General features: G+C 39.7%; 1 protein-coding gene across 3 annotated transcripts in view; it reads left to right on the top strand.

Moving 5' to 3' along the window:
* Positions 1–21,180, top strand: part of txnrd2.S (thioredoxin reductase 2 S homeolog) — a 76,464-nt gene that overhangs the window by 47,146 nt on the left and 8,138 nt on the right. For all 3 annotated transcript variants that reach the window (XM_041580309.1, XM_041580311.1, XM_041580310.1), the window contains exons 12-16: positions 2,197–2,333; positions 5,512–5,607; positions 6,370–6,462; positions 14,125–14,196; positions 17,633–17,730. In XM_041580309.1, the coding sequence (XP_041436243.1) occupies positions 2,197–2,333; positions 5,512–5,607; positions 6,370–6,462; positions 14,125–14,196; positions 17,633–17,730 (496 nt within the window). The remainder of the gene's footprint in view (positions 1–2,196; positions 2,334–5,511; positions 5,608–6,369; positions 6,463–14,124; positions 14,197–17,632; positions 17,731–21,180) is intronic.

The raw sequence follows: 21,180 nt of genomic DNA, 5'->3' as shown, positions 1-21,180 counted from the left end.
TCTGGCAGGCCAAGAAAAATACAGGAGTGACATATGCGGAGGATTGTGAGAATGGTTACAGACAACCCAAAGATCACCTTCAAAGACCTGTAAGAACATCTTGCTGCAGATGGTGTATCTATACATCGTTCTACAATTCAGCGCAATTTGCACAAAGAACATCTGTATAGCAGGGTGATGAGAAAGAAGCCCTTTCTGCACTCACGCCACAAACAGTCACTTAGACAAGCAGCAGTCATTTTGGAACAAAGTGCTTTGGACTGATGAGACAAAATAACAAAAACTGCTTTACATAGTGGAAGAAGAGAACTGCATTCCAAGAAAAACACCTGCTACCTACTGTCAAATTTGCTGTGGGCTGTGTGGCTAGTTCAGGGACTGGGGCCCTTGTTAAGGTTGAGGGTTGGATCAATCCAACCCAATATCAACAAATTTCTTCAGGATAATGTTCAAGCATCAGTCACAAAGTTGAAGTTACACAGGGGTTGGATATTCCAACAAGACAATGACCCTAAACACACTTCGAAATCTACAAAAGGCATTTATGCAGAGGGAGAAGTACAATATTATGGAATGGCCATCACAGTCCCCTGACTCGAATATCATCGAAAATCTATGGGATGATTTGAAGCAGGCTGTCCATGCTCAGCAGCCATCACATTTAACTGAACTGAGAGATTTTGTATGGAGGAATGGTCAAAAATAACGCCATCCACAATCGAGACACTGATCAAAGGCTATAGGAGGAATCTACTGGCTGTTACATTTGCAAAAGGAGGCTCAACTAAGTATTGCTGTAATATCTTTGTTTAGGTGCCCACGTTTATGCACCGGTCTAATTTTGTTATGATGCATATTGCATATTTTCTGTTAATCCAATAAACGTTATGTAATAAACTTTAGGCCAATCAATGTGTGCTTTGGAAAATTGTAACCTTTTCAGCACTTCTTTTTCTCAAAAACGGGGGCTTCTTGCCGATATTTTGGCTTCTTGCCGATAACGTCTTTTAATTGTAACACTACTCACTGGTAACTTTACACCTTCTTTGATCTTTCTGGAGCTGATCATTGGCTGAATCTTTGCCATTTTGGCTATTCTTCTATCCATTCAAATGGTAGCTTTCCATTTTCTTCCACATCTTTCAGGTTTTGGTTGCCATTTTAAAGCATTTGAGATCATTTTAGCTGAACAGCCTATCATTTTCTGCACTTCTTTATATGTTTTCCCCTCTCCAATTAACTTTTTAATCAACGTACACTGTTATTCTGAATAGTGTCTGGAACAACCCATTTTACTGCCTTCCTTAAATGGATATTGCCATGGAAAAACATTTTTTTCAAAATGCATCAGTTAATAATTTCTACTAAAAACAGTGATTGATCAGGTAAGTGATGTCGGACTGCTATTATTCTGAACACAACTGTATAATGGCTTGTTTACAAACACACCTCTATGTAGTACTTTTTTGTAATTTGCCAATAGCTGTAAATTGGCATCCAATTTTTTTTTATGAATTTTAGAACTTAGTTTGCAGGCATTTTGTATTACTTTCAGTATGGGGTGTCCGTAACAACATTAACTTCTAATTCACTGGATGCAAGCAATGTGCTGTGTAGGGGCACCCACTGAGGGAACTACTGACAGTTTGAGGCTCCTATTAATTCCAGGGTTCCCTTTAACCCCTGTGCGCAATTACTCGTAACCCCTCAAGGACTGACAGCCATATCTGTGTTCACTACATGTTTCTATGTGAATATCAGAAAATAAAACTTTAGAGCTTTAAAGTTGTGCTTGTGTCCATAAATAGCACCAATTTGTCAGTATATACCTATGGGACATTCTGATGGTTACAGAGACAGTGTTTTAAAATTGTGACTTATTTGATTAAGATGCAGTCTATAGGAGATGACCTTCCTGTAATTCAGAGCTTTCTGGACCATTGGTTTCCGGATAAAGGATCCCATACCTGTACAAAGAAATAAGTGTTAAGTTGTGTCCTAGTGTAGTGGGTATACTAGTGTGTATGCATAATGTCATTCCTCTAGTTGGATGTTTTTGAAATTGCTGTGTTGAACACCATGTAGAAATTGTAGTTACCTTCTACCCACCTCAATTCCTTGTCTTGCCATTTCTATTATAAAAAGTTCATTGATGTTGACACTGAACTGAATTTATATTATATTTGCCTCCTTCAGGACGTGCTGCTGAAACCCAATATCTTAATCTCGAGAAGGTGGGAGTGAAAATCAAACCAGAAACAGGAAAGATCATTGTTGATGCCTCAGAAGCCACGTCTGTCCCGCACATATATGCTATTGGTGACATAACTGAGGTAGGCCATCTATACAAAGTTTTAGAAATGTAATGTTACTCCTAATCCCCAAAGTTTTCTATCAATAATATGTTCCTGCCATCTCTATGTTCAAAAAGATAGGTTATATTTATTTCTGCAAGAGTTTGACAAACTCCAGTTATCAACGTCTTCAGCTAACCTTTACTACGGTGCCATTTCTAAATATAATCTCAAACATATGTGCGATGGGTTTACCTTACTGTTGGCCAACCAGCATATCAAAAACCTTCTATTCAGTCCACACATTAGTTACAATTTAATTATTACGAACTGTTTGCTGTATGTCTTGTTTTTTTTAATGTTTTACTTGCTTTAGGAAATATTTATCAGTCAGTAGCCAAAATTTTGTCTCTTGGGAAGTATTTTTGTTCCTTTTGAGGTCCACTAAGCATGATGGAGATATAAGTCAACATTGCATCAGTGTTATTGTGCACTACTTGTTTGTGGTCCAACAGAAATTCAAGTCACAAAACATATAAATTACATTTATTTTAACAAATTTAACATCCATTAGTCCCCACAAAAAGCCTTGTGCATTTCATGCTTACCAAGCACTTAGGCCAGTGTCACACTGGGACACCAGGGGCCCACACAAAAACCTTAGATGTTGAGTGAGGAGAGGAAGAATAATAGTACAGAGAGTGGACCCCTAGTCTATTTTCATAGTCTCTTTTCTTTACATACTTTAATGTATAGAAATTAAATTTTTTGTATTATATTTTAATCTGACATTCTGGGAAGATTAATGTCACAATATATCTTTGATATAAAAAGTGTTACTGTCAACGAAATGTGTTGTTCTAATAGTCACAGCTTTAACCCATAGCACTTACCAAAACAACCCCATGTTTATGACATTTGAGGGCCTATTTATTAACATTCGCATATTTAGATTTTTCTTGAATCTCTAAAAATTCATGGTTTTCCAATATTTCTTACAAACTCAAAAAGTTTGAGATTATTTATTGTGTAAAAATCCTGAAAAACGCTAATACAAAAATTTACAAGGGAAAAGTTGTCGAGGTCCTATAGAAGTCAGCGCTGATTCTATTGGACCTTTGTTAACCAATTTAGGCTTTTAGCTGATTTTTTTTCATTATTTTTTTCTCACTAGAAAAATTTTAAATTGTTAGAGGTTTTTTTTTATACTTTTTATATTCGGATCTTTTAATAAATTCAATGACAATCGTGGTTTTAGGGTGTGTGCGTTTAGTCTCTGTTTCAAAAACCTCTAAAACCACTTAAATCTGACTTTTAATAAATAAGCCTCCAAATAATCTGGATCTTTGGTAACATCCAACCAACCCTATCTCCAGCAGACACCTTGATATAATTTAAATGCAGGAGTTAAGGTTTACATAGTAATACATAGGCTGGAGGTGAGTTGTCCTTAAACCATTTCTGTAATCAGATCCAAAGTCATGATTGTTTAATGCAAAGTGAGCATTTACTGCAAGATGTTTGTATAATTAGCATCCCTGGAGGAAAATCTTGGAGCAGCACATTTATTTGCCACATAAATCTTCTGGTGTTCCCCCACAACAAACTGTCAGTTTACAACATGTTCTTATTCTTCTGTGATGCCTGCCAGTCGTGTTCCATCCAAACTGAGCATGGAGTAACTCAAGTTATTTAAAGAAATCTATGCAGTTTCTCTGGAAAGCTGTGTGAGGTGCAGAAGTGTATAAATTAAAATTATTCATGATTATTTAAATTCTAAACTGCAATGACAATTCTGCATTACCTAATGTGCAATGAATAAGGGCTTAGAATATATGCAGCCTAACGTTAGAAGATGAAGGTACCAGCATGTCCATTCTCCATTTCTGTTACTACTGAAAATGTCCACTTATTTTATCCATTGATTCAATATGATATTGGCTCAGAGTTGATTGGTTTAATACATTTAACCTATTCAGTGCCACAGATCCTAGGATTCATGACATTGACACAGAAGTACCTACTGTTGGGGGCCAATTCATTAACTTCGAGTGAAGGAATAGAAGAAAAAAAACTTCGAATTTCAAAGTGTTTTTTTGGCTACTTCGACCATCGAATGGACTACTTCGACCATCGAATGGACTACTTCGACCTTCGACTACGACTTCGAATCGTAAGATTCGAACTAAAAATCGTTCGACTATTCGACCATTCGATAGTCAAAGTACTGTCTCATTAAGAAAAAACTTTGACCCCCTTGTTCGCCACCTAAAAGCTACCGAACCCAATGTTAGCCTATGGGGATGATCCCCATAGGCTTGCCTAACTTTCTTTGGTCGAAGGATAATCCTTCCATCGTTGGATTAAAATCCTTCGAATCGTTCGATTCGAAGGATTTAATCGTTCGATTGAACGATTATTCCTTCGATCGTTTGAACGAAGTATTTGCGAAAAACCCTTCGACTTCAATATTCGAAGTCGAAGGATTTTCATTCCCCAGTGGAATATCGAGGGTTAATTAACCCTCGATATTCGACCCTTGATGAATTTGCCCCTAAGGGTTTGGGTAGCTGGGATCAGTTTTCCTGGGGTAACACAGCCCACTGCACAAGCACAACTCATGAGAGTGCAGTTTGTCTCTTGCAGCAAAAATAAACAAAACAAACCATTCAAAATAAAATCCTTGCCACTTAATGGGCTTCTAACTAATACAGGTCAGTTTTCCTAACTAACCAGGAGAAGGCCTACCGCTTGTGTCCCCAAAACAAAGAACATGGAATATATAAAATCTCAAACCTTTTGGTGATTTCAATCCCTCTCACACAGGCAGCTTTCCTGTGTATTTTCCCCAGCCAGGAACTCTCCACTCTGGCTTGAGCTGCCTTTTTAATTAACCACCTGAGATACCTCAGTACAACTCAAAACACCCGGGCTGGACTAGTAGTCCCGGAACCACTCTGTTAGGAACCTGAGGCATAAATAAGCTCTGTCCTGGACTTTCCCAGGTATCCTAGTAGTGACCTCACCACACTACTTATTACTATGTTGAATTAAACCCTATGAGAGAACCTTCTGCATCGTAATACATGATGCCCAAAACTTTATGTAAACTTTTAATATAAATTTGCATTAATACATTTATTGCCAACTCATTTTCCTCTTTGGTTTTGACTTCACTAGATGATAAGAGAACTACTAAAGATAATCCTTCTTTCAGGGTCGTCCAGAGTTAACCCCAACAGCGATTGCTGCTGGGAAGCTCTTGGCTATTCGGCTGTTCTCTGGCTCGGCAGAACTGATGGATTATGACAGTGTGAGTAAAGTATGGTTTCCTTGTTTTCAGGACTTCTGCATAACTCACATGGATGTCATTGCTTGAAATTATATGTATTAATCTGTTAGCACTTCACTGACTTATCTCCGGTATGCTCAAATACCACAATGAGCAACACTTGCACATTCCATATTTAATGATTCTTTCCATATTATTTGTTACAAGCCAAGCTTATTTAGAGATCATACATACCAGTTCTGCTCTTAAAGGATAAGTAAGCCTTTTTTTTGGGTAAAATTTCTAAAAAGACTGTAAACGCTTCCCAAAATGGCATACCTCTCTACCTACATTGAGTCTGATTTCCTTTATAAGATAGAAGCTGAGCCCTCCAGTTTAACTACCTTATCTAGACTTTAAGTTCCACCCCCTTTGGTATATTGAGCCTTTCTTTACCATTGAGTAGTCAATCTGTGAAGGAGCTGTACACTCGTGATTAATTTCCATTGGCGGTGGAAGCAGCAAGTGTGCACAGTGGGCAGCTCTTTCTTCCAACTTCTCAACTTTCTATTCAAAGATGAAGGAAGGCTCAGTATTCTAAAGGGGCAGAGCTTCACGTTTGAAGGCATTGGTGTGATTTTTCTTACCTGGTTTTGGCATTATTTAGCACAGGTGATCTGACATCACTGAAGTATTCATTTGTGTCTTTTACAAACCAATCTTTCTTGCTGTATCCTTCTGTCTCCAACACTTTGTCTATTATTATTATATTTTAGTGTAATTTAGACCACTATAATTTTATAGGTCCCAACTACTGTTTTCACTCCTCTGGAATATGGCTGCGTTGGGATATCAGAAGAGGAGGCAAAAGAGCGCTATGGAGATGATAACATTGAGGTGAGCCTTGTGATTTCTCATGGAGGTCTTGATAAATTACCTCTGCTTTCCAGAGAATTTGTGCACTGCCATCTATGGAAAGCAGAGGGACTTCCATTCCCAGGATCCATCACTTCACAATGGAACAGGGCCAGAAAGGGGTTGCATTACAAGGGGTTGGTTTTCTTTGTCTGTGGATTGAAAAAAATACGCAGATATTTATTTTTGGAAGTTCAGGTAGTCTTTAGGCATCTTTTCTATGTAATCCCAAAAGAATGGGGGTATATTTTTCCTTTAAATTAGGGTCTATGATTTTCTTTTAAGTATTTTGAGATTTGCACATTTTTAAAGGAGAATGACCTCTCTAATCGATGTGGGGTGCCAACTGTTAGGACACCCTCCCAAGGATTGTAATGACTTACCTGGTCTCCTGTTAGATAACTGCACTGGCCTGTGGTACTAGTGAGTGATCGACCCTCTACCTCCCTCCGTTCTTTGCACTAGTGTGCATGCACCATAGAGGCACAAGCCGGATTTAAGCAACAAAAAAAAGCTGCCTTTATCGCTCTACTGTGGATGCGTCAGCCTCTGGATTCTGAAGAAAGGAGGAAGAGGATGGGTCGCTTGTGACTTGGGCCCGTACAGTTTTTTGGTAACAGAAGCACCAGCTCAGGATACTGGGTAAGTCATTACAATCCTTGAAGGGTACCCTAACATTTGGAATTTCCCATCAATTGGAGCTTTCCTTCTCCTTTAAAAACAATGTAGCTTGGGTTAGTAGAGTAAGTAGCACTTCTTAAGTTTCAGCTTCTGGTTCGTGGCTAAGCCATTTCATCCTTGATGTGCACACATGTATGTCTGTTTGGGATCTCGCTGCTTTCTGTATCAAAACCCCCTTAGGACTATGTCCTTAGTCTAATGGAATACAAATTGTTTTCTTCACTAACAGAGAAATGGCAAAATGGCCCACTACTGCCCCATGTGAGCAGCAACTTAATTCATCAGCCACTAAACCCACAAGGGAGATTATGGGCAGAAAACACTCACATTTTGTTTTCATGGTTATGTGACTAGTGGTAAGGTTACATACTACAAAGAGTATTATCAGTCCAGTCCATCCTACCACTCTGACACATGGATATTACCTGTGATTGAGTATGGCTGCAGGGGCTCTATGATATTACCCTGATAACAGCCATGAGAATAACCAGGAACCTCAGACTATATAGGGAAGACACCGCACACAATGTTAAGCCAAAGGTTGTCTTCTCCTTGCTGCACAGCACTCACAACTATACACAGGCTAATTCCTGCAGCGTCTTATATTTTCAATGAACCAGAAATTGCCTCTTCACTTTGGAGATGACTTTGGAGTTCAAAGGAATTTTTAATGTGGTTTTCCATGTTCAAAAATTCAATCTAAGTGAAGAGTGATTGGTTATTTCCCACCCAGAGTCTATGGTGTGCATCCTTAATACAGACTTTCAGTGGGGCTTTTAACAGTGTCATGTACATTCTCCTGTAATTATTTATCTTATGTGGTGTAGGGCAAAAAGCTTTATAAAAGCAGCAAGATCCTTCCTTTTAATGTTGCTTAGAACTTGCAATACTTTTAAATACATGCCTCCTTAAAGAGCATCCTTTATAAACGTAAAAGGGAAAATTGTTTCATACTTACCGTAATTTTCCTTTCCTTGTCCTCTCCATGTCAATACTTACGGGAATGGCCCCTCCCTCTCCAATGTAGAACCCACCCACCAAATTAATAAATTCTAGGTACCTACCCCTCTTCCGGCGTCTAGTACCAAGTTCTTACCCTTAACACTGAAGTCATAGGGCGGGAACGATCTTGACATGGAGAGGACAAGGAAAGGAAAATTACGGTAAGTATGAAACAATTTTCCCTTTTCCCTAATCCTCTCCATGTCAATACTTACCGTCCCAGGGTGGGAATGACTGTAACCAAGAATATTTTATGCAAAAAACTTTAATGTGCAGAGGAAGCAGATCTCAATATTTTAGAACCGAAAAGGGAGTGCTCTGCTGTATTCAAGTCCAGTTTATAATGAGAAATAAACGTGCAGGGAGTAGACCAAGATGCTGCCCGACAGATTACTTCCAACGGAACCCCTGCTTCAGCCGCCCATGAGGCTGCTTGCCCTCTGGTTGAGTGTGCTTTGATACCTGCTGGTTCTGGTAACTCTGAGGAAGAATATGCTCTCTTGATAACACCTTTTATCCATCTAGAGATTGTTTGAGTTGAAGCCGCTTCACCTTTTCTGGGGCCTGAGGGAAGGACAAATATTCTGTCCGATTTCCTGATTGAGTTAGACATCTCACAGTATGTTTTCAAATTCTCTGCCAGGTCGAGGGAGCGTAACTCCGGAGAATCAATTTCATCAGGAAAAGCTGGCAAAACTAACTCATCCTTGAGGTGAAAGGATGAGACCACTTTCGGTTTGAATGATGAGCAGAATCTTAGAACTACTCTATCCTTGAAGAAGGCTGGACTGTCTGGAGAAAACTTGAGAGCCTGCAACTCTCCCACTCTCTTAGCCGATGTTATGGCTACCAAAAAGACCACTTTAAGAGTAAGCAGCCATAAGGAAAGAGATACTGTCTCTTTGAATGGAGGAGAGGACAACATTTTGAGTACCTTGCAAGATCCTGACTGCCGCCTTGAAGAACCGAACAACTAGGGGTTGTTGAGACCATCTAACTCCTGAGAAGGCTGAGATGGCTGAGACATGAGTTCTAAGAGTATTAACACTAAGTCCCTTTTCCAGACCTGATTGCAAAAATTCCAAGACTTCCACAACTTCCACTGGAAGAGCAGTAGAAGGACCTCGACTCTTAGCGAAAACGTCCCAGACCTTTGAGTATCTTGTGTTTGTTGAAGTCTTTCTTGATCTCAGTAGAGTCTGAATTACTTTCTGTGAGAGGCCCTGAGCCTCTAAGTTCTGCCGCTCAGTCTCCATGCCGTGAGTGCCAGCTGACCTGGATCTGGGTGTACAAATGTGCCCTGGACTAGGAGATCCTCTGTCACTGGAAGTTTCCATGGTTGTCTCGTTGAGAGCTGGACCAAGTCCGTGAACCACGGTCTTCGGGGCCAAGCTGGAGCTATGCAAATTACCTCTGCCCGATCCTGTTTGATTTTCTGAATCACTCTCTGAATCAGAGGCAGAGGAGGAAAGACATAACTCAAAGGATGCGTCCACCTCTGAGATAGGGCATCCACTCCTAAGGCTGCTGGATCCTGTTCTCTCGAGAAGAACAGGGAACATTTGGTATTGTTGGATGATACCATAAGGTCTATCCCCGGTTGACCCCACTGTTGGACCAGAATCCTGAAGATCCTCTGGTTTAGGCTCCAGTTGTGATTCCCTACTGCATATCTGCTGAGAAAATCTGCAGCCTTGTTCATTTTCCCTGGCAGATATACTGCTGTAAAGTCCTGCAGGGCTGTTTCTGCCCAACGGAAAATCGGTTCCACCTCGGACAAGAGACAAGCACTTTTTGTTCCTCCTTGTCTTCTTATGTATGAGACTGCTGTAATGTTGTCGCATCTTATCTTCAGTCTTGTGCCTTTGAGCTGATCCTGAAAGAACATACAAGCCTGGAGGATAGCCCTTAGTTCTAATACGTTTGATGGCGCGTCTGACCAGGGACCTGGCCATGAGCCTTGAGCCACTTGAGAACCTAGCTGTGCTCCCCAACCTATTCCTGAGGCGTCTGTAGACATTATCAGCCAATCGCTCGGAAAAAGATCGGAACCTCGAGAGAGATTTAGAGGCATCAGCCACCATTGCAGATCTGGAATCAGTGAGGGGGGAAGCTTGATCAATTGATTTTTGTCTTCACCGTCCCATTGTTGAAGGAACGCAACCTGTAGTTGCCTCATCCTCCAATGTGCCCAAGAGACTAGCCCGATGGTGGATGACATCATTCCTAATATCTTTAGGCACAAGCTTGCTGGAATATTGAGAGAGGGAAGCAAAGACCTGATTGATTCCCTGAGGGTCTTCTGTCTTGCTGTTGACAGAGAAATTATTCCCTTTTTTGAGTCTAAAACTGCCCCTAAGTACTGTAGAGTCTGGGTTGGTGTCATTTGACTCTTCTGAAGATTCAGAGTCCAGCCATGGGACACCAGGAACTCCATTACTCGATTCCTGTGTTCGATTGCTTGATCTTGAAATGATGCCAGGATTATCAGGTCGTCCAAATAGTGGAAAATTCTAATTCCTTTCCAACGAAGATAGGCAACCAGGGTCACCAGTACTTTCGAGAAGACCCTTGGTGCTGTGGATAGACCGAAGGGCAGACACCTGAACTGAAAGTGATGGTTGTCCACCTTGAATCGCAGGAATCTTTGATCTTCTTTGAAGACTGGCACATGGTGGTATGCATCCTTGATGTCCAAGGAAAACATCCAATCCCCTTGAGCAACAGCTGCCTTGACTGACTCTAGGGATTCCATTCTGAAACGCTGGACTCTCAAGGCCCGATTGACCGCTGTTAAGTCTAGGATTGGACGCCAGGCTTTTGATGCCTTCTGTACTATAAAGAATATTGAGTAATTCCCTTGACCTCTCTCGTTCCTTGGAACCTGAGTAATTACTTTCTGTGTCAACATTAAAGCTAGGCATGACTGAAGAGCCAGCCTCTTTACTGGACATGATGGAAGGGGAGATGGGCAGAAGGAAGGATTTGGATGATACTTGAACTCCAGTCTGTAGCCTTCTTCCCTTATGATACTCAGGATCCACTTGTCGTCTATTGATTTTTCCCAGGTGGTTCGAAACAGTTTCAGTCTTGCTCCCACTGCTTGCCCCTGGGGAGCACAACCTTCAGAACTGCTTCCTGGTGTTATTGGAAGACTTCCCTCTGGCCACACGGAAGAAGCCCGACTGTCCCCCTCTCCAGTTGCTAGATCTTGCCGTCTCCGTTTTTGGACGAAAAGGACGTTGATCATACGAAGAGGATCTAGTATTGAATGCACTATTTCCTTTAGTAGACTGCTTGTTTGGATATCTACGTTTCCTCTTTTGCGGTAATAACTGACTTTTGCCTCCGGAAGCTTTAGATATAAGCTCTTCCAATTTTTTCCCAAACAAGACTTGTCCTTGGAAGGGTAACGAACATAAGGCAAACTTGGATGCTGCGTCCGCCTCCCAAGACCTAAGCCATAGTGCCCTCCTTGCAGAAACGGATAAGGAGAGAGATCTAGATGCCAGTCGAATCTGATCTATTAAGGCATTCATAAGGAAAGCTGAACCAAGCTTCAGCTCCTTTAGACCATTAATAATTTCAGATCTATCTCGGCCTTCCTTCAATGCGGAATCCACATTTGAAAGCCAGACCTCGAAGGCCTTAACCACTGAGAGACTCGCAATTGCTGGTCTGAGAGATTCTCCCGCAACCAAAAATGCTCTTTTGAGATCAGTGTCCAAGCGTTTATCCATTGGTTCCTTCAATGTTGCCTGGTCCTCGATTGGTAGCACCGTATTCTTGGATAGGTTGAGGACTGGGGCATCAACTTTGGGAAGCGTCGATACATCTTTCATATCCTCCTCTTTGAATGGATATAGCTTACTAAACCTAACATGGTTAGAGCTGCGTTTGGACACTGTTTCCCACTCCATCTTAATCAGGTCCCCCACCTCCTGATGTAGTGGAAAGGATTGTAACTTCCCCTTGGATTTAGGCAAGAAAGATGATGAAGTGGAAGGCTCCTCCTGCTGCAGGGTCAAGGAGGCTCTTACTGCTTTTATTAAAGGCTGAACTAGGGTGAAGTCAAAAGAGGAATGTTGAGCGTCCTCCTCTTCCGAGTCTGAAGACTGTAGAACCGAGGTTGCTAATGATTCGTGTTCATCCTCTGGCTCCATAGATATTACTGGAGGAAGCCTCCTTTCACCCGAAACAGCCTGAACTTCCTTAGCTACTGCCTCCTTAATCCATGCTATGATGTCAGCACTAGGACTAGTGGATTGACCAGCAGCAGCATTTAGGCATGACTGACAGAGCTTCTTCTCCGGAAGAGGCGCTTCAGAGCAACCCAAGCAACGAGGTTCCGTGACTTGAACATTCTCTTCCCTTGACATAGAGTGTTCCTTAGATCTCTCTCTTGATCTGGACGGTTTCATAACACTGTCGGAAAAAAAGGAAACCTCATTAGAAGTCCTTGGGAATAGCCAACATCCCACCATAGACTTAGCCTTCTAGCCCTCTGACCGTTTTTTTTTTTTTTACCTCAACCAGGGGTGTAGACTTTTTGGGGATGGCGGCTGGGACAAAACAGGGACTGGTAAGATCTGCCAAAAAAAGGATACACCAATAAGGTCCCCATGAGCAGAATCTCAATTGCAGTCTCCTTCAAATAAGTCCCTCTACCTACCAGGAGCACAAGCACCAGAGGGCCGAGGCAGCGTGCAGCTAGAAGATCAATGGAGGAATCGAGCCCCCTCACTTCTGCTTTAATAGTCTTGATGCTCCCGCCCTCGACAGGAGCCAATCACAGACTCCTGTTTGTGCTATGCCCTGCCCCCTGGAAGAGTTAGCGCGCAGGCACGGAAAACCTCTGTTCCGTGTATGATGCGGCCCCGGCGTCCTAGACCACGTGGCCGAACCCGGAAGTAGGAGCTCCGTCGCGCCTGCACTAATCTTTCCCCTAACCGAAGCGGTGACTCCGCTACTAGCTTCCGCCATCCCCGCCTGCTCTCAAAATTATATCGGGCGAAGGAGACCCACGCCGCCGGACACTCACATGGGCCGGGTAAGGCTGGAGAGCAGGGAGACCACAGCAAAACACCTCAGTTCGTTACCTGCATATCGAGGATAGCTGTAGGAGAAAAAGGCTATTATTTTGCCAAAAAACTCCGTCTCTGGGACGCTGTCAGCAGCCCCTGCTACACCCTGGAAAAAGAAATGACAAGCTCCTCAAGAGCTGGGAATGGAGAGAAAAGAACCCAAAAAAAGACGCCGGAAGAGGGGTAGGTACCTAGAATTTATTAATTTGGTGGGTGGGTTCTACATTGGAGAGGGAGGGGCCATTCCCGTAAGTATTGACATGGAGAGGATTTGGGGAAAAAAAATTTCTGTGGCACGAGGTAGTAATAGGACTTTATAATCTTGCTTTAGAATATCCTGTTTTACATGTTATTATCCTCTAATTATGTAGCGTTGGCATGGTACCTTATAGTATTACTTAATTATCATTTTGTCAGTCATGTCTTGCCTTTATGCATTTAATAAATTATGAAAATAAACTAAGGACATCTCAACCATGAGGTAGGGTTAGACCTTGGCATTGCATGTCACCGCTAGAGCCATCCACAGCAGTAGTTAAAAAGTAATGGCACATGGAATGATTCTGAGCATTTTCTGCTCTGCATATGAGATCTATATAGGCCCGATATGATGTTGATTGAGGAGGTTATTAATCTTTAACCTACATTAGACAGTTAGCTGCCAACTTATGAGTGACCAGGTTGACAGACAAATTCTGCTTCTAACTCCCAACTGCAGGAAATCACTTCTTATTTGCTACAAGAAAGGGGTAGAAATTGCCAAAATGCATGAAACTGCCAGTATGCCTTTGTTCTAAAGCATTGCCCAAGTACTACTGTCAAAGATCATGGTTTTTTTCACTGTTTGTTTATTATGAGCTCTATACTTTGTTTTCAGGTTTTCCATGCATTTTATAAACCTCTAGAATTTACAGTGGCTGAAAGGGATGCCTCTCAGTGCTATATAAAGGTAAGTGCATATGGGGTTGATTTAAATTCATGTGATGGATAAGCTGCTGATGATTAGGAAATGGTAAGTGTGTTTCTCTGTACATCACAATGATATAGTATAGATTGAAGGAAATAAAAAAAATTATGTGTGTGTGCGCCTAAATTGAGACTTATGATGGGGTTGTTTATCATGCATAGGGCAGGGTACAAAGTGCAAAAAAAGCAGACATGTTTTTTGCACGTTATGACCTGCATTCAGTAGGGCTATATTCATGTGTGGAGGGGGGGCATGTTGGCATCTTCTTGGCCCCCGATTTGCATATCTTTAAGATGCCCTACTTGTGATTGGAAATCAGTTTTTTTTTTCTTGCTTGAAAGAAATTGTTTTTGCCAAGGCATTAGCCTTTGTAAAAAGAACAACTGGAGAGCCTTTTAATATATTGGTGTAGTTTTATTGAGGCACTACATATTTCGGACTACACGGGTCTTTCCTCGGGTGCAGTGAACTTAGCCTAGCTACGTGCTAAATGCCAATGCTTCATGGCATTAATTTGGTCTTTTCAATTGTTTATGAGATTCTGGATGAGCATTTAGGTGCTACCATGGCTATAAATATATTGCTCACTGGCTAATACAGCAGTGTTTTCCTATCTTTGTAAACTAAACAATAAACTGGCGATTACATGATGTATTTTTGTAGAGATATTTAGCCACATTGCTCTTTCAATGGGACAGTTACAATATTTAGCAAATAGGCGATGTGTGTTGGGAATAAATGCCTGATGCATTGACACAAACTTTGGTGCAGATAGCTGAGATACATTTTAGTATATTTGTAAATACAGTATGCCTTTATGATGGGACGAACCATCAAGATAAATCAAGGTTATATTCTGTTGGCTACTCATGACAGAAGTGAAGGTGGAATGGTTTGCATTGATATATTAACTAAATAAATTCTAAATCTAAATGTTTGCTTGACGTTTTAACTATATTATTGTATATTCCTCTGCAATTATAAAGCTCACACTTGTCAAAAACTGCATGTAAAATTAACTGCTGCAGTATTATTTTTAATATACAGAAGCAGGTGCATATTAGGAAGAATCCTGTTTATAATTTATATATAATTACATGTATATTCGACACTGTACTTATTTACATGTACAATTAAGAGAACTGTATGTTGTAAGAAAACTATACTAAGGAGAACCCCTAAAATGACCTTGCTGCCTGTAAATGCAATAAAAATGCAGAGCTGCGCATCTTTGAATTAGGATTTCTTGCATAGTGCAAGGACCCCTTTACATACATATCTGTTTTACTGGTTTTACTGTGTTTGTAGTACTAATCTAGTGACCCCCACCTGTCCTAACCATTCTCTTCCTACTGTTTCTTGTGCCTTCAAATTCAGGTCCAGCATTTTCTCTTTGTAGCTGCTTACCTGACATTTGATAGGTGTCCTCTCCATTCATTAGAATCTGCTTTCTATGGTTCAAGCACTATTTTCAGTGCCTTATTTCATCGTTGGATAATATAAAATCGCAAAAACAGTTGTATGTCTTTTCTCTATTTTATAGTTTTCTGTACATTTTCTACCATATAATACTGATATAATACTGATGAGTGATAAAAAACAAATTGAAAACAAGTATAGTCATATGAAAAAGTTGGGAAACATCTCTCAGCCTGCATAATAATTTACTCCACTTTCAACAAAAAAGATAACAGTATTATCATATGCATATTATAGTATGTCTTTCATTTCCCAGGAACATCTGAGTACTGGGGTGTTTTCTGAACAAAGATTTTTAGTGAAGCAGTATTCAGTTGTATGAAATTAAATCAAATGTGAAAAACTGGCTGTGCAAAAATTTGGGTAACCTTGTAATTTTGCTAAATTGAATGCATGTAACTGCTCAATACTGATTACTGGCGACACCAAATTGGTTGGATTAGCTCGTTAAGTCTTGAACTTCATAGGTAGCTGTGTCCAATTATGAGAAAAGGTATTTAAGGTGGTCAATTGCAAGTTGTGCGTCTGTTTGACTCTCCTCTGAAGAGTGACAGCATGGGATCCTCAAAGCAACTCTCAAAAGATCTGAAAACAAAGATCTTTCAGTATCATGGTTTAGGGGAAGGCTACTGTAATCAGCAAATGGAAGGGCACAGTTGCTGTAAAACCCAGGTCTGGCAGACCAAGAAAAATACAGGTACCCAAACTTATGCACCTGTCTAATGTCTAATTTTTTTTATGATGCATATTTTTTGTTAATCCATTAAGCTTTGTCACTACTGCTTTCCATAAGGCATGTTACATATTAAAAGGAAGTTGCTACTACTGAAAGCTCAGCCAATGCTAAAACTTTTTCAAACTCCTTCCCACTATGTCTCTTACCACATAACACTTAAGCTCTTTGTCCTATGATTCTGTATATAGTGAATAAAGTACCCCCTTTTGTAAAATATAAGGATATTATAAGTTACCGAGGAGTTTCATGACCATATAAAAACACAAGGCCGAAGGCCGAGTGTTTTTATACAGGTCATGGAACTCCGAGGTAACTTCTAATATCCTCATATTTTGCAACTGGGGGTACTTTATTATAATACACGAATTTCAGTGAGTCATGTGACAGAAATTACATCCAAACTCACCGTTTATAACTGATGACCTCAGAACTCACCGCTTATAAGGATATAATTTACAGGATATTCATGGCTTTTGTGTATTATATAATTATTATGTGATTTGCCTCCCTCATAATATATATATATATATATATATATATATATATATATATATATATATATATATATATATATATATATATATATATATATATATATATATATATATATATTGTACTTTTATGCACTGTACAGCGCTGCGGCTCCTTAACAGTGCTTTACAAGTTATACATACATACATACATACATACATACATACATATATACATACATATGACTGTAGACATCAATAAACTAACAAATATAAAACTATATATACTATTTATACAAACTGAATTAACTGGATGTTATATTTTTTCAAGAAGTCCTAGTCTCTTACTTTAAAAATGAAAGTGAATAAGCTCAGAGAATGTTAAAGGGAGATTTGGTCAGAAACATATATATTTTAAGTCAATTTTCATAGTAACTGCTGAAGCTGAAAGCCTTGTATTTCAATGGATCCCATGTCTCAGTCCAAAATGTTATTTTTTAATTTTTATGACTTATAAATGAGCATGAACTCTCATGAATTGGGGAGATAATCAACAAAGGGAGCAATGAGCATCAAAAGGAGCACCATACGTCTCTTGCGAGGCTCTCCTTCTTAGTTATACATATATAGACTTGGATTTGGGGGTATATTTATATAGTTATAAGAAAGTTGCTGAAGAACATTTGGAATGATGACAGTGTCTAACAAGGCTACATAATCTTTTTTTTAACAGATAATTTGCCTCAGGAAACATGATCAGAGGATTCTGGGTCTACATCTTACAGGTCCAAATGCTGGAGAAGTAATTCAAGGATTTGCTCTGGGAATTAAGTATGTTCATAGAGTTAATCAGCTTGTATAGAATAATGGAAAGTATGATGTATATAGATTTTGGAGAATTGTTTATTGCTTTATTTACTGAGAAAAACTATGCTATTTTGGTCATACTATAGATTTTTATTTTTATAAATTTTCTTTGCTTTGAAAAAACATGGGTATTTTTTACAGGAATTTACAGGAGTAAAGGCTAGAATTCTTTTTATAATACAATTCAGTTACAGTTTGGAAAGAGCAGAGCAGTCATTCCTAGGAGAATACAAGAAGGATCTACTGTTTAGGAATCCTAATAATTTTAAATAAACTACTAATAATGTTTTAGAGAAGACTAAAAGTTCTAGCAATGGCATCACAAAATGTAATGAGAATGCTAACTACTTGCAAAGTCTATACTGGGCTACATGCAATGCACACAAGTAAAGTTGATTTTCTGAGCCTTAAAGAGATACTGACACCAGAAATTAAACTCTTTTTTTGTACATCTATCATAATATTGCCTTTGAAAGCTACTTATAACTTTACCATAAAGTAATTGCACGATGCTTTTACCTGTCTGATGCTCCATTTTCCTGTATGAGGAGGCTGCCATATTTCTGCAGCGGGAGTCCGTTAGCATTAGAATCTCTAACTGACAGGCTGAGATGGGACAGTCAGGTTTAGAAACTTCAACTAACAATTGCTTACAAAAACAAACCTCTTCGCAAAAAAAGATAAACATGACCTATAGGTAACTTTTAATGTACATTTATATTTCATAAAGTAGTTTTTTAGTGTCCGTATCACTTTAAATAATGAATAAATATAAATAATACCCAGAGCAACCATCAGCATCCCACTTTTTCTTCTTGGTTCCTGAATAAGGTGAGTAATTGGAGACCCATTAATAAAGGCCTAAATTGCATTTTCAGTTCCCCTGTGATGCTCTGTGTATGCCTGTAATCCTGGGTTTGTACCAGCTTCAAAGTTTTCTGGTTTGCCTTATCTATTTACCATGTGTCTAATTATATGCATTGTCATACCAGAGCAGTTTTGCGCTGGCATCGAGGCAAAACACCGAAAACATTTGGTCTCAGGCTCACAAAGAAACCCTTGATTGGATATTCCACCACTGCCACCAATTAAGAACAAGTTGCTGCTTCATAGAGGTGTTCCCGAAACACGTCGGGCATCCATTACACAGCAGCCACTTTTAATTATATGCATATTTGTATTGATAATGTGTTGCTGTGTGCTATTTTATGAAGTTGCAATTCGCTTGCTAACAAGTGAGTGTTGTTCAGTGATTGCTTCTGCAGTTGTTGGGGCATACAGTTGTGTTCAGAATAATAGCATAGAATAAAAGAATAATGTTTTTGGTAGAAATTTTATTTCTACTGTACATGGCAAATATTTTACTAGTTGGTGTAGTGGAGTAATAGAAATCAACAGAGCCAACAGTCATGACATGCTGCTGATTCTGTGTAACTGAATCATTAATTGAGGCTTGTTCCAAATAATAGCAGTGTTCAAAATAATAATAGCTTGTTCCAAATAATAGCTTGTGTGGAGTTCAATTATTGAGCTCATTCATTCTGTGAAAAGAAGCCCCTGAACACATTTACTGGCTTGCACAACATTTTGTGGACTTATGAAAGCAAGGTTGTTTTTTGGGGTCTAGGGGCTGCAGACAGTTTGTCAGATGAACCCCAAACACTGAATTCAAGTCACAGTACAATGTGAAGACAATGAAGCATGGTGGCACAAGCATCATATGTGGATGTTTCTCATACTATGGTGTTGGGTCTATTTATCTCATACCAGGGATCATGGGTCAGTTTCAATACATCAAAATACTTGAAGAGATCATCTTGCCTTATGCTGAAGAGGAAATGCCCTTGAAATGGATGTTTCAACAAGACAACGACCCCAAACACACCAGTAAATGAGCAACATCTAAGTTCCAGACCAACAAGATTGAAGTTATGGAGTGACCAGCCCAATTCCCAGACATTAATCCAATAGAAAACTTGTGGGATGATATAAAAAATGCTGTTTCTGGGGCAAAACCAGGAAATGCAGAATTATTGTGGAATTTAACAAGTGCCAGAAGTTGGTTGACTCCATGTAACACAGATGTGCAGCAGTTCTCAGAAACACGGATTATACAACTAAATATTAGTTCATTCATTCAAAGGAAAGTAAAATCTTGAATCATTTTTCAGTTTATACAGCGAATGTTTGAGTTTGTAAAGTAGAATACAGACACTGCTATTTTTTGGAACAGCCTAGTTCATTTTCTTCACTTTCTGTAAAGGAATAACACATTTGATACATTTATCTTCATGTTTTGATTTGGAATAGAATGTGCAGTGTTCCCAATGCATTTGTGTGCATGGAAATAAAAGCTATTATAAGGAGGATTTTGAGCTGTATTCATATATTTTTTTTTAAACACACTGCTATTATTCTGAACACAATTGTATATATAAAGATGTGTCCAATTCACTATAAGTCGAATACCCCATTGAGCTCTTTCTTGGCCCGAAGACTGATGCAGTAGCTCTGGGTACAAACACAGAAGTCAGCAGATATGAGCAGAGGTGCTTTTTCTCAGCTTGTGTTTAATGCAGGGCCAGAGACAGCCGTGTGGTATGAGGCTTATGTGATGTGCAAAAGATTGTTTAAATCATAGTAATGTAAATTATTGTAATGCATGGTGTTATCCTGCGCATAAAGAGAACAACGCAGCTTTATCTTACAAAAACACATTCTTAGAATAGAACCACGCAGGCAGAGAATCTGCTGCCCCACTGCTCCCATTCTCTTCTGCAGGCATGGCCGATTTCAGCGTGGAATGTAAAATTTTGAGTTTCAGAGCTGAAATCTGCATTGTCAGTCTGTTCCCAAACAAAGGTAATTTCAGGTACAGGCAGCGCAGCAGAAGAGGAGCAGCAGATTCTCTCCCTGTCGCGTGGAGGGTGTGTTCTGGGCTTCTAGTAGAAGGTGGTTTTTTTTTTTCTTCTTCATTATGAGCATGATGGTTATGTCTATTTACTGCATTTCCAATTAGCTCATGTAAAAAAAGATAAACATCTCTCCCCAAAGTCAACAATGGAACAATACGACTTTGGGACAAGTTGTGTTTCCCTCTGTTAGCACCACTGACATTGCGCAACTGTACAAACACACACACAGCACCACGCCTAGATAGACTGGGAAGATACAGAGTTAAACCATTTTGGCTCCAAGTCGCAGCAGGTCTGTCTTTGATCAGAATTTCATGAGATGGTGTCACTCGGCTCATGTCTGGTCGGCCTGCAGCTACAGACTGACAGCTGAGCAATGGATCTGGAGCAGCAATAATCTCCCATTTCCACTTTTGTTGGCCTTTCTTGTTCCTCAGTCTGCCCTTCATCCTTTTAAAAATTAGTGTAAAAAAAAAAAAGTGTTTTGTGTTCAAGCAAG

This window comes from Xenopus laevis, chromosome 1S (assembly GCF_017654675.1).
Source record: "Xenopus laevis strain J_2021 chromosome 1S, Xenopus_laevis_v10.1, whole genome shotgun sequence".
Lineage (NCBI taxonomy): Eukaryota > Metazoa > Chordata > Amphibia > Anura > Pipidae > Xenopus > Xenopus laevis.
This window is presented reverse-complemented; position numbering and strand designations above follow the sequence as displayed.